General features: G+C 57.9%; 1 protein-coding gene and 1 long non-coding RNA gene across 20 annotated transcripts in view; one reads left to right on the top strand and one right to left on the bottom strand.

The window, feature by feature from the left end:
• The window catches only part of TNS1 (tensin 1), a 206,661-nt gene that overhangs the window by 34,971 nt on the left and 158,467 nt on the right, over positions 1–13,223 (top strand). For 16 of the 19 annotated variants that reach the window (XM_070270468.1, XM_070270454.1, XM_070270452.1 and 13 more), the window contains one exon: positions 5,690–5,727. Coding sequence is in view for 7 of the 19 variants with exons in the window: in XM_070270454.1 (XP_070126555.1) it covers positions 5,690–5,727 (38 nt within the window). In the remaining 12 variants the exon portion in view is untranslated. Of the gene's footprint in view, positions 1–5,689; positions 5,728–5,890; positions 6,014–13,223 lie in introns of those variants that run through there. The other 3 variants (XM_070270483.1, XM_070270477.1, XM_070270469.1) reach the window with 2 other exon arrangements.
• On the bottom strand, positions 3,642–5,811 carry LOC111773836 (uncharacterized). The gene is made up of 2 exons (XR_002808473.2): positions 5,649–5,811; positions 3,642–3,936 (listed from the first exon to the last, which is right to left on the bottom strand). It is a non-coding gene; the product is annotated as an uncharacterized lncRNA (long non-coding RNA).

Genomic DNA, 13,223 nt, shown 5'->3' with positions numbered 1-13,223 from the left:
TGAGGTCCAGTGGGCAGGTGGGCAGCTGAGCTGGGGAAGGAGCCGCGGCCGGCCAGGCGCGCGGGCGGTTATTGCCGGGGTCAGGTGCACACCAAGGCTATGTGCTCATTTTCCGACCCAAGGCCGGGAGGAAAAGGCCATTTAGATCCCAACAATGTTGGCTTCCTGTGTTCCGAGAGGCAGGAAGCCACCCCAGGAGGGAGGACGGGCAGCCCAGCGAGGTGGGGGCTGGCCAGGGGCTGGGGTCAGGGTGCGCTTCTCCAGCCGCAGGTGACCCACGGACTCGGGCATCTGAGGGGCCCCGGGACACGGAGGCTGGGGTTTCCTGGCCCCGTTCCCCAGCAGTGAGAAATGGTGGGGCGGGCATCCCCATCAAGCACAGGCTGGGTGTGTCCTCAGCAGCGTTTGGGGTGTCATCAGGTTGGACCCGGGTGTCCCCCCTTTCCGGGTTGGAGGGAGGGGACCGAGGGTGGTGCCTGTGAAGCAGAGGCTGGCTCGTCACACGCCGGCTCTCACAGCTGGAGGAGGGCTGGAGGCCTTCTGCCCCAGGGCCCTCGCGGAAACGCAGGCCAGTGTGAGACAGCAGGGCGTGGGGGGCACCCTGCGACTGCAGGGAGCTGCTCTGCGGAAAGGCATTCCGAGTAAGAAAATAAGTCTTTGCCCTTTAAACACTGAGCCAGCCCACGAAGACCAGGGTGCAGGCCCAGTGCATCCTGGAGGTTCCCAGCTGATTGCCTTATTTCCCGAGCAGGGGGCTGAGACCCAGAGAGGGGGAGTGACTTGCTTCAGGTCACACAGCTGTATGACAGCAGTCAGGAGGAGAACCCAGGTCTCCTGACTAGGACGTGGGGGCTCCTCCGTACAATAATAATAATGACGAAGGTGACGACGACGCTGCTGGTGACAGCGAGCCCTTCGATAGAGCATCCTCTGGGCCAACCACATATCTTCGCTCATTCCTTCTCAGGACAACCCTGGGAGGTAGATGCTGTTCTTACCCTCATTTTATAGATGAGGAAATGAAGGCTCAGAGTGGTTCAGTAACTTGCCCCAGGTCACAGAGCTAGTGCAAATAAAGGCTCAGAGTGGTTCAGTGAGTCACCCCAGGTCACAGAGCTAGTGCGTGACCTGCATTTGAGCTGGGAGCCAGTCTCCATGCAGCCAGGGAGCAAAGTGGGTGCATGGAGAGCGGGGCCAGTGGGCGAGTGGATGAAGGACGAGTAACTCCCTTAGTGCGCCCAGCCCCTCACCAGGCTCCATCGCAGGTGGTGTCTGTACCGAAGCGCTCAGGACACTGACCATGTCCCTGCTGGCCCTCCCAGGAGGGGCCGCAGCTGAAGAGTGGGGCTCACCCGCCTGCTCTCTCTGTCGTCTGTTCCGTTGCCCCAGAACGTCAGCCCCGATCCCAGGGGTTTCGGCTGGGGAGAATCCTTCCAATCTGAACTCGACTCCACATTCATTGAGCCCCATCTGTATGCAGACACTGTGCTAGGGGAAGGGGCAGGATACAACACTGCAAAGTTGAACAGGACGTCCTTTCTGCCTTAGAGAGGCAGCTGGATGTGGGGGAGAACACATCCTAAAGGAATACTTAGTCCTTCAAGGTGATGAGAAATTTCCAAGGGGTGTGAGCTGAGGATTCTGGGAACACAGAAGAGGGAGGGACCATCTTGGAATGCCTGCTTATCCAGGGAGGGACATTTTGAACTGGGCTTTGAAGGATGCATAAGAGTTCACCATTCCAGACCTGCTCCTTGTGGACTCAAGAGTCCATTTGGGGAGTGTGGTGAAGCAGCAACAAATCCCTTTGGGGGCAGCAGCTGGACACGGAGGCACGACCAGGCCATGCAGGCCCTTATAAGTGTGCTGAGGAGCTGGATAGAAGGTTCTAAGCAGGGGTGTGATCAGTGTGCACTCAAGAGTGGTCTGTGACTCTGTGGATTGAAGGGGGACAAGGCTGCTGGGGAGATGCGGCCCAGGGCAGGATGAACTGGTCTGAACTGGTGCAGTGGTGGGGGCTAGGGAGGAAGGTTGAGATTCAGCACCCTCTTTGGAGGTACTTTCTGGGAGCCGATGACTAATTACTTGGGGTAAGAAAAGGGAGGGAGCTCCAGAGAGGAGCATGCAGGTACCCGGGGAGCGAGCAGGGACCCCGGAGATGGCCTCTGGTCTCAGTTTCCAGCATCGCTCTCTGGCCTCTTGCTTTCGGAGAGGTCCTGTGCTCCAGTCTCTGTATTAGTCATCTGCAGCCGAGTATAAATTACCCCAAAGCTGAGCAGTTTAACACCCATACAAAATTCTCCCAGGTAATTTCCGTGGGTCAGGGGTTCGTGAGTGACCGAGCTGGCTGGTTTGGACTCTGGGGGGTCTCATGACATGGCCGTCACGATGCCAGTCATCTGAGGGCCTGACAGTGGCAGGGTGATCCACTGCCAAGGTGGCTCGGTTGCGTGCCAGCCTGGCTGGCGCTGGCTGGTGCGGGAGGCCTCAGCTGTTCCCCGCAGGGCCGTGTGCAGGGCTGGTTGAGGGTCCTCAGGACATGGGGCCTGCCCCCCCACAGTGAGGGGGATCTAAGGAGAGAGGCTGAGCCGCAGTGCCTCGGACGCCTGCCCTCAGAAGTCGCACACCGTCATTTCCACAACACCCGACGGGGGACATAAACCTTCCTCGTCACTGTGGGTGGGGACTACAGGAGGTGTGCAGACCAGGAGGCGAGAGACCCTGGGGCCACCTTGGAGGCTGGGGGCCACACTTTCTCCTCCTGGAACACGCTGGAATGGGCTGTTGATCTGGGAAGCAAGAAGCCAGCAGCATGGCATGCCCAGGTTCCAAATTCCAGCAGGAAGGGTGCAGGTTAGAGTAGGAAGCACCGGCCTCTGAGAAAGGGGGCTGAGACTATAAAGGAGGCCTCCGCAGGGGGTCGGGGCCAGAGGGCCTCCTTGGGGTTGGTCAGGTGCTTGTGAAGGTGTAAAAATCCCTCGGCAGGGACCTGGCCACCCCCCAGCGCTGCCTGAGACCTGCCTCTTGAGCTCAGTTTGCGGAGCTTTTGTCTCGGCCCGGGGGGCCAGGGCAGGTCTTCCTTGGGGGCGGGAGCTCTCAAGGGCAGGCTGCTGCATTCCAGCACGCACGGCACTGCGCTCATTGTATGGTAGCTGCCCAGCGAGTGGCACTCAAGGGCGTTGTGGAGTGTCTGCCCGCTGGGCGACAGGCGGGGCGGCCCTGTGGGGTCATGCAGGCCACCACTGCCGAGGGCGTCTGTCCGAGAGGGCGCCGGAATCAGCCCCATGCCTCGCTCCCCCAGCCACGCGCCCAGGCACAGCGCTGGGTCTGCCTGGAGAAAGCTCACCTTCTTGTCATTCCCACTAAGATGCTGTCCTCAGCTCTGTGCCCGCCGGGCTGGGCTGCCTGGGTGGCGGGGGCACTTTTTCTAATTTGCACAGAGACCATGTTTGGTGCTGTGGGCCTGGAGCAGCACTGTTCTACCTGCTGGGGACACAGGTGAATGAGACAGGCGTGCCCCCTGCCCTCGTGAGTCTAGTGTGGGGGACGGAGTGTACCCAGGATGCCTTCAGACTGTGAGCCGTTCTAAGAAGGAAGTCAGCGGGTGCTGCTGAGAAAGAATAATGGGGGAGCCTATGCGATTTGGGTGGTCAAGGAGAGCCTCTTTGAGGAGGTGGCTTTCAAGTGGATTCCAGAAGTAGAAGGATTTGGCTTGTGAATGATGGAGAGCTGGGGTGAGGAAGGGCATTCCAGGCATCCAGAACAGCAAGTGCAAAGGCCCCGAGGTAGGAAGGAGCTGGGCGCATTCTGCGAACTGTCAAAAGAATGAAGGAGGATGCTGGAGGCCGAGGGCCTAGACTAGGCTTGGGAGGCCTGGAGTGGACACCTGGGGCTGCCTTTTCAGTTGAATATGCGATGGTGCGCTCCGCTGATAACCTGCAAGGAGGTCCAGGTACGGAACAGTGGGCGAGGCCCCAGAGGACAGGGCCTGGGGCTTACTTGGGAAGGCCTGGGATTTGATTAGCAGAGGAAGGGAAGGTCCCCCTCTGTGTGGAGGCCGAGGCCCCATGGGGCACCCACTCGTCCCAAGGCTTTCTCAGTTCCACATCCCACGGCCAGAGAAGAAGGCATGGGGGGTGGGGTTGGGGAGGCTGCTGGTGTCAGAGTGGAAACACCCTCTGGAGGAGAGCTGCCACCTGGGGCAGCAGGGGTGGGGAGAAAGAGGAGCTGAGGGGCTAGACGGATGGGCATGACTTGACGTGGGTGGCCAGGGGTGGAGATGTCCCTGAGCTGGGCTGGGTGGCTGGTGGGGTCAGGAAAGCCTTGCTCAGTGCCGGCTGAGTCACAGGCCTGTGCTGGGGCCAGGACTCAGTTCTGGGAGAGCAAGGTCCGCGGCAGGGCCAGTGGCCAAGGTCACAGCCCAGACTCCACCCAGCGTGGCTCCCAGCTTCTCCCTCACCCCATGGCCGAGCCAGAAGCCTTAGTGGGGGGGAGCGGGGGGGGGGGGGGGCTGGGGCCTCTTTTGGCAGCTCTGAGCATCCATCTGTGCCTCAGTCTCCCCTTCTGCGTTCTGCTAGAATCAGGTTGGGGGAACTAGAGAGCCAAGAGGCGCGGGCAGTGGGCTGTGGTGGGGGGCTGTGGCTGTGGAGGATTTGGTATGAAATCCCCTACCTCCCCCTCCCCCATTCTCTAACCAGTGCCCTAACCTACCCACCTCAGCAGGCCCTGGGTGGCCAACATGGCCAAATCAGAGCAGAAGCTGGGCTCAGGAGACCCCTCACCCCATCCGTGGGACATGGGGGGGACCACCAACCCCCTGGGTGGAAGCCCTGGGGGTGGGGCGGGCAGGGCAGGAACATTCCAGGCTGAGGGAACCCCATAGGAAATTTGATTCCAGCTTCTGGTAGTGGGAGGGCGGAGCAAGGTGTGTGTGTGTGTGTGTGTGTGTGTGTGTTTCAACTCATGCACATGAAGTTTGTGAGTATGTGTGAGCATCTGTGTGTCCGTGTCCACGTATCTGTGTCAGCCTGTGCTCTGAGGGTCTTCCATGAAATTGCGTGTGTATGGGTGCCCCCAAGTCAGAAGTTTCTCCTCGGGCACGAGTGTGCGTGTGTGTAAGGCTCTACGTGTGTATACGGCTATGTGTGCATGTACGGCTGAAAGTACGAGTGTAAGCGGTTAGGGTGAGCGTCTGTGTGGGTGTGCGCGTGTAAATGTGTATGTGCGCGTGCACGGGTCCTCTCCTGGACCATGAATCGGGGCTGTGTGTCTCTGGGGGGGGCAGTAAGTGTGACGGTGGTTCGTGGGCGGCTGCCTGCCTGCCGGGTGTGTGTGTAAGGGGAGAAGGCGCGGCTGGCGTGGGGCCTGGGTCCGGGCCACCTCTGCCCCTGGGGGGGCTGCGGCGGGGGCGTCGGTCCCGCTCCCCGTTCCTCCCACCTTCTCCGCCCGCCGGGGGGCTCTGGCAGCGGGGCTGGCGCCTCCCCGCCCGCGGGTCCCAGGCCCCGGCGTCCCCGCCGCCCCCTCCCCTCCGTCCCCCCTCCCCCCTCCCCTCCGTCCCCCCCTCCCCCCTCTCCCCTCCTTCCCTCCGTCCTCCCCAGCGCGGGTGCGGGCGGGGTGGGAGGAGATTGCGCCGAGTTTCCATTTCATACCTCGCGGCTAAACTTTCTTTCTGTGTCTCGCCTTCTCGCAGTCTGCAGCTTCTCCTGTCATCGGAAATGCCAGGCCAAGGTAAGGGGCCGCGGGCCGCAGGGCCCGGGGGGCTCGGGGACAGGGCTGGCGCGGGGTCCCGGGGACGGGCGGGGGCGGTGCCCCGGGCGTCCCCTCCTCCTCTTTGTTTATGCAAAGCCTCGGGGCCCGCAGCGTGCGCAGGTCAAGGTGAAGGCGAGGGCCGGGGGCGGGGGCGGGGGCGGGGGCGGGGTGGGCGAGCGAAGGGATCGGGGGGCGCGGCGCGCAGTCTCGGCGGCTACCGGAGGTGGCTGGCGGGACCCGAGCTCCGAGAGAGGGGCCTTTGAAGGTATTTCCCCGGGTTCTCAAGGCGGGTGGGGTATGGAGGGGGAGGGGGATGCATTTCAATTACCCGGCGGGCCGCGCGGATTGGGCCCTTCTAGAAAAATTCGGCCTGAGGCCACAGCCGCGGGACCCCGAGGGCAGGAGGAGTGGATGGGCAGCTAGGGAATGAGGTGGAAAACGAGGTGGTGCTGGGCCTGGAAACTCCTGAGCGACCATCCCGCTCTTTATTGGCCAGGTCCCTCTTTGGTCCTCAGTTTCCCCACAGTGTTTCCTGGCTGGTCTTGGTGGGAGAGGAGAACCGCGCTAAAGCCAGAGGGACTGCTGAGTCCTGGTTGGCCAGGCTGGCTGGGCCCTTGCTGCATCCTCTCAGGCCTGGACAGAGGAGTGATGTATCTGCAGGTGGCTGCTGCTTGGGGGTCATGGGGGTGGAGGGGAGCGATGACACCAGGATGCATTGTGATGGATTATTGGGGAAGGAAACTGTTCTGCTGGATGGGCTCAGCTTTCTGGAGGTGGAAATGCTGGGCCTTGCCGTCATATGCAGTGGGTCTCTGCACCGTTTGCACCGCCCCCCACCCCCCCGCCGGCCGCCCCCCCCCGCCCCCCCCTCTGCTGGAGTTCCCTGAACGGAAGGAGGCCGGAGGATGCCTCCAAAAGGAGCTTTGAGCAGTTGAGGCCCAGTATCTTCTGGTGCATCTCATGCTCTGCTTCTTATTGGCTGGGTGGTTTGGGGGAAGTCATGTGACCTCTCTGAGCCTCTGTCTCATCCTCGAGGATGTAGGAATAAGAGGTTGTTAGGAGGATGAGGCGGGATGGTGTGTATGAAGTGCCCAGCACAGCGCCTGACTACTGGTAGGCGCTCTAGAACATAGGGATGGATTCTCATCTTCCGGTGGCTCCGGGGGCTGGGTATTCCCCTGGAGGAGATGCTCTGGGAGCAGCAGGTCTGCCGGGACCCCACTTCCTCCTGAGGGACCTTGCTGGAGCAGAGTGCACAGCCTCGCTGGGCGCTCCCGATGGGCGAGCTCCAGGGCGAGGGCTCTCCCGCCAGCGGAGGTGCAGGGGGCCTGGCCTGCGGCGGCCACATCTCTACAGTGTCTGCCCCTTCCAGCTTCTGCTCTTCTGGCCCCTCAGCCTTTTCTTCCCAGGTGGGGCGTGAGCTTCTGCTTCCCCCTGCATCTCCCTCCTGGCCCTCTCCACCCAGAGTGGAGTTTTTCCACCCAAACCCCAGAACCGCCCGGTGTCCTTGCTCCTCCCCAGTCTACCTCCTTCCTCCCCGCTTCCTGCACCTGTTTCTCTTAATAACAATGAACATTTGTCCAGCGCTTTCAGCCTTAGAAAGCACTTTACATGCATTATCTGATGTTATTCTCTTAATTCCATTAGAGCGTGAAACGAGCCAAAAGATCATGTTGTTTCACAGATAAGGAGACCCTGGCACCTGCAGGTTGAATGACTCTCTCAAGGTCTCATAGTGGAATTCCCAACCATCTCTGTCCCCGGGCCTTTGCACTGCCTTCTGGTCGTCCCTTGCCCACCAGGAGGTGTGTCTTGGTCTTCCCCGGCCCCTCCCCCTTTGCCTCCATCTCTCACAGCAGCAGACATATTCAGAGAGGATAAGAGGATGAGCTTACTGGCAGGGAAGGGTCTGAGAAGGCAAATGGGGGCCCCAGAGAAGTGTGACAGAAGACGGCCCCTTGCAGTATAGCAGCCTCCTGTGTGGAGGCAGAGGGAGCCCAGAGAGGACTTCTGGGGGGCGTGGCCTGCCTGGCAGGTCTCACGTGTGCTGGGGGCTCCGAACGCCCCAGGCTGCAGCCGTGCTGCTCTGCCCACCAAGGAGGCCAACTGAGAGGGAAGACCGTGGCCCGGCAGGGCAGCGGCTGGACTGACAGATGGGACTTTTTATAGGATTTTCCTCTGTAGGAAATGGGACCCACCGGTGGTATGAGCTCCACCCAGCCGGCAGGTCTCTCCCCTAAAACCACAGCTCTTGCTCCCGCCTGCCTTCTCCTGCTGGGAGGGCGGTGCGCCCCAAGCACACAGCAGAGCTCTGTTCTCTGGATTTTATGGCCCCATCAGCTTGGAGGTCATCTCCCCATCCCCCTGCCTCTAGACAGGATTCATTAAACACATGTTTATCGAGCTCTTTCGATGTGCCGGACACTGCTCTAGGAGAACAGGACAGATTAGGCCTTTGCCCTCATGGGACTGCCATTTCATCGGGGAGATGGACAATAAACAGGCAAACAGATTTGGAAAGAAACGAGCTAGAGCAGTGGCTCGGAGAGTGATTAGGCTGGGGGGCCAAGGAAAACTTCTCAGGGGAAGCGCTGTGTGAAGTGAGACCCAAATGATGTCGGGGGAAGAGCAGGTGCAAAGGCCCTGAGGTGAGATGAGCCTGTCATGCTTGAAGGAAGGCCGTGTGGCTGGAGAGTAGTGAGCACTGAGGGCTCTGAGCACAAGAGGTGTGACTCGATCTTCACTTGGAGAAGGCCACTCTGGCCTTGCACAGGCTGGGGGCAGTGGGCCTGGAGGCTGCTGAGGTTGCCCAGGTGAGAGGGGCTGAGGACTTAGTCCATGGTGCTCGCAGGAGAGACAGTGAGAAAGGGCTAGGTCTGGGGTCCATTCTGGGGTTGAGGCCGGGGCCTGGCTGATGGGTGGGGTGTTGGGTGTGAGAGACAGAATGGGCTCAAGGATGACTCCCAGGTCTTTGGCCAGATCAGCGGGGTGCACGTGACTCCATTGGCAGAGATGGATGAGGTATGTGAGAAATTTCCAGGGAAGAGGGCTCCAGGGTTTCTGCTTTGCTGGGTCTCCTGTTTCACAGTTCTTCTCGTATAGACTGGGGACTCCATGCTGATGTTGACCCTCTCCTGCCCTCACCAGTTCAGCCCACTGTGGCCACCCCTCTAGCAAGGGGCTGGTTCTGGTTGCCTTAAGATGCTCCCTTCCAGACTGTTGCTGCATCCTGGATCCCTGGCTCTGTGGAGGCTATAGTATTTATCCATAGCATTATGATGTAACAAAGGCCCCCCAGGTATAACTTCACTCAGCAACAAATGTTCTCTCCTACTGTTTCTGTGGGTTGGAAGTTTGGGAGTGCCTTAGCTCCCTGGCCTGGAGTCTCAGGGGTGGCAGGCAAGATGTTGGCCGGGGCTGCAGTCATCTGCAGGCCCGACTGGGGCTGGAGGACCCGTTTCCAGGGTGGTCCATTCATGTGGCTGGCGGGTCAGGGCTGGCTGTTGGCGGGTCTCGGTTCCCTGCTCCATGGACCTCTCTCACGTCATGGCGGCTGGCTTCCTCAGAGTGGGTGACTCCAGAAAGAGCAAGGTGGAGCCTCAGTGTCTTCTGTATCTTAGCCTTGGAAGACAAACACAGTCATTTGTGTAATAGCCTGTTGATTACACACCTTGTCCCCAGTGAGTGTGGGAGGGGCCCGTGTGAGGATGTGAATAGCTGGAGGTGAGAGTCAATGAGGGCCATCTTGGAGCCTGCCCACCACGGAGGCCAGAGAGAGGGCCAGGCTGAGCCGGCACGTGGGAGGCCGAGCGAGTGCGTTGGGAATCAGACGTACCTGGGTTTGAACTTGTCTCTGCTGCCTTCCAGCTGTGTGAGCTGGGTTGTAGGGCGTTTAATGCACACTGGCACATAGTAGGTGCCTTCCTCCTTTCTCGGAACCATAGCCGAAGACCAGCAAGGAGCCCAGATATTCTGTGCCCAGTTCTTTCCTGCTTAGACCTGCTGGAGAGAGAAAGCTCAGTGCTGGTGGAGGAGGGGCCTCAGTGCCCTGCTCGGAGGAGGTGTTAAAGACACGTTTATTGCACAAGGGAGGGTTGAGAGAGATGTTGCAGCCTCAGCTTCTAGAATAGCGCCCGGCCCATAGTAGGGGTTCTAATGAAGAAGTAAAGGGGTGGCATGGAGGAAGGTTGAGGAACAAGGGTTTCCTATACAAGGACAGGCTGAGGGGGCGGAAGAGAGCTGGAAAGAGGAGCAGCGAAACCATTTTTAAATTCCCATCCAAAGGGCCCTCCTCCCTCCTGACACAGACACGCTCCAAGTAAGGGTTCTATCATTTGCGTTTCCCAGTTGGGGTGTGACTTCTCACTGTCAATACACAAGTTGATAAATCAGCACGTGCGTGCGTATGAGCCAGATGGAGACTTAGACCATTTCCAGCACCCGGAAGGGCCGGTGCGCTCCCCTCCCGCTCAGGGCTTCCCAGGGGTCCTTGCTCTTCTCACTTGTATCAGCAGAGATCAGCTTTGCCTTTTTTTTTGACTTCATGTAAATTGAATCATACAGCGTGTTTACATTTGTGTCTGGCTTATTTCTCGCAACATGATGTCTGGGAGGCCCGTCTGTGTTCTCAGGGGTGTCAGCCGTTCGTTCTTCTTTATTGCTACATTGTATTCCGGGATATAAATCAACCACAATTTATTTATCCATTCCGCTGTTGATTGCCACTTGGGTTGTTTCCAGTTTGGGACTGTTAGAAACAGACCTGCTATGAACATTTCATCATCTGTATCTATGGGGAGCTTTGTAATACACGGAACATTTTCACGCACCTTCTCAGTTCTCTGAGGTGGGCGGGGCGCATGGTAGCCCCATCTTACGGATCCAAAGTTGAGGCCCAAGGAGGGTAACCAGCTTGGCTAAGGGCATGGGCGCAGAGGCCGTCTACACCCTGGGACAGAGGCTGGGAGCAGGTGAGAGGGGAAGAGCGGATGAGGGCAGCGAGAGAAGCAGACAGAGAGAGGGGGCTGGTTCCTGGAAACCCCGCCTTCCGCCTCTCCCCTGCATCACTTGAAGGAAGTGGATTCTAAGCCTCTTAGTCCCCACCCTTGTGTCTCCTGGGTCCTTATCTGTCCCTGATTGTTTCTCTCCTGTGGAGGATTTAAAGTGAATGGCCTGGGATTTGCCTGCCACTTTTCCTCGAGCGCATGCTGGGTGTGCGTGCACACAGCTTGGTATGTCTTCTGGCTCGCTCTCCTCCTCGCTGCCCTGCTGGATGATCCCACCACCTCAGGTTGTGGAATTCTGTATTTATTTACGTATTTATTATTTTAAAGGAGACTTTTAATTTTAGAGTCCTTTTAGATTGACGGGAAAGCTGTAAAAATAATACAGAGAGTTCCTGTGCAGCCCACACCGTTTCCTCTAGTCCCCAGACACGTTTTTGAGAAACCTCTTTTCCACTCCTGATTGGCCCCTTGTTTTGAAATAGCAGCAGCTGTTGACCAGAGCGCTCCCTGCAGCCTGCGCCCGCTGTCCGTTCCAGGTCAGGGGAAGAACCAGGCGGCCTCAGCCCCAAGCAGTCCCTCCACCACCTTGCTTCCTTTCTCTCTGCTGCCCTCCGCCCTGGCCCGGCGCTTCCCCATCCTAAGCACCAGGAGGTGGAGGGAGGAGGCTGCAGCCTTGCCTTGGTCTCCTCCCCTGTCCCAAAGGGCTTTAAATCCCATCCTTTAAGCTTGAAAGGAAAGGAAATCCCATAATTAACCCCCACCTTTCAGTCACATTACACACCGCCTCTCCCGCCCTCTCATAAACACACCTGCAGCTTCCTTCACAGTTGTGTTGGAGGCTGGTTGTGTTCTCCCGCTCCCAGGAATAGCTGGGTTGGGGGAGCTTCACGGCCCCAGGACCCATCGAGAGCCCAGTGGCATGTTTAAGCTTTTTGGCCTTGGAGACACACTGTTGAGTTTAAATCCGGACTATATCAATAACTGGCTGTGTGACCTCAGGCAAGTTACTTAACCTCTCTGAGCCCTGGTTTCCTCATCTGTAGCTTGGGGATTATAGTAGGACCTAACTGTAGGGCTCTTGTGAGCACTGAGAATGTAACCCAACTAAAATGCCAAGCTCAAAATTAAGTGGTCAAAAACTTGCTAATATTTATTATTTTGTACTCCTCTTGCCTTCTCCTAATTCATAAAAGGGGAGCAGAATCTGAGAGGCCAGCACAGCTTGCTGAGGGCACTGGTGTTGAGACCAGATCCTGGCATATGTTTTGCTTTTCTCTCTCTGCATCGCCAAGGAGGAGCAAGGAAATGATGCAGACGAGGGCACCGTGTCGTTTGCTTGCTTGCCTCCGGGCGCTGAGATCTGCAGCAGGGGTTCGCGACCTTGTGGGTGCATTAGAATCACCTGGGTGCTGTAAAAACGCAGGCGCCTGGGTCCTGCTCCCCAGGGATTCTGATTTAAATGGTTTGGGCATGACCTGGGCATTGGGGTTTTTTAAAGTGCCAGCCAGTGGGGGGAGTGTCAAATGTTCCAACCCTTCTGGAAGATTGTTCCTTATAAAGTTAAATGTACACTTCCCATACGACCCAGCAGTTCCACTCCAACGTGTTTATTTACCCAAGAGAAATGGAAACGTGTCTGCAAAAAATTAGGACAGAAATATTCACAGCAGCTGGATTCACAATAGACCCCAACCAGCCAAACCCAAATATTCAACACAGGTGGATGGGCACACTGATGGAACGGTCCAGTGGAATACTACTCGGCAAGGAAAAGGAATGGACTGTTGTTACTCACGACACTGTGGGTGAATCTCAGAAGCCCTGTGCTGAGTGAAAGAAGCCAGACCCAGAGGAGCACGTACTGGATGATCCCATTTTAATGAAATTCTTGACAAGGCAAAACTCTCGTGACAGAAAGCAGATTAGTAGTTTCCTGGACTGGGGGTGGGGGGAGAATGACTGCAAAAGAGCGTGAGGGAACTTTTTTTGGGTGATAGAAATGCCATTTTTTTCTTTTTCCTTTTTTGCTGAGGAAGATTAGCCCTGAGCTAACATCTGTGCCAATCTTCCTCCACATTTTTGTATGTGGGACACCTCCACAGCGTGGCTGATGAGTGGAGTAGGTCCGTGCCCAGGATCTGAACCTGTGAACCCTGGGCCACCGAAGCGGAGCGTGCAAACTTAACCACGCAGCCACAGGCCGGCCCCTAGAAATGCTTTTTTGCCTTGCTTGTGGTGGTGGTTATCCAGGTAAGCATTTGTCAGACTTGTTGAACTACGGTCTTAAAAGGGACGCGCTTATTGTACGTAAATGACATCAGTAAAGCTGAGTTAGAGAAGCCCTCCCGGGCCAGTCTCCTCTGCAGCCAAATTTGAGAACGGCTGGTCTCCAGCTTCTGAAGAGCCGTCTCTGTGCTGGCAGCGTGGTCAGCGCTGAGCACGGTGCCACGTCTGTCATCTGCTTCTGAG

This window comes from Equus caballus, chromosome 6 (genome assembly GCF_041296265.1).
Source record: "Equus caballus isolate H_3958 breed thoroughbred chromosome 6, TB-T2T, whole genome shotgun sequence".
Lineage (NCBI taxonomy): Eukaryota > Metazoa > Chordata > Mammalia > Perissodactyla > Equidae > Equus > Equus caballus.
Note: the sequence above shows the minus strand (reverse complement) of the source record. Positions and strands in the feature narration are given on the sequence as shown.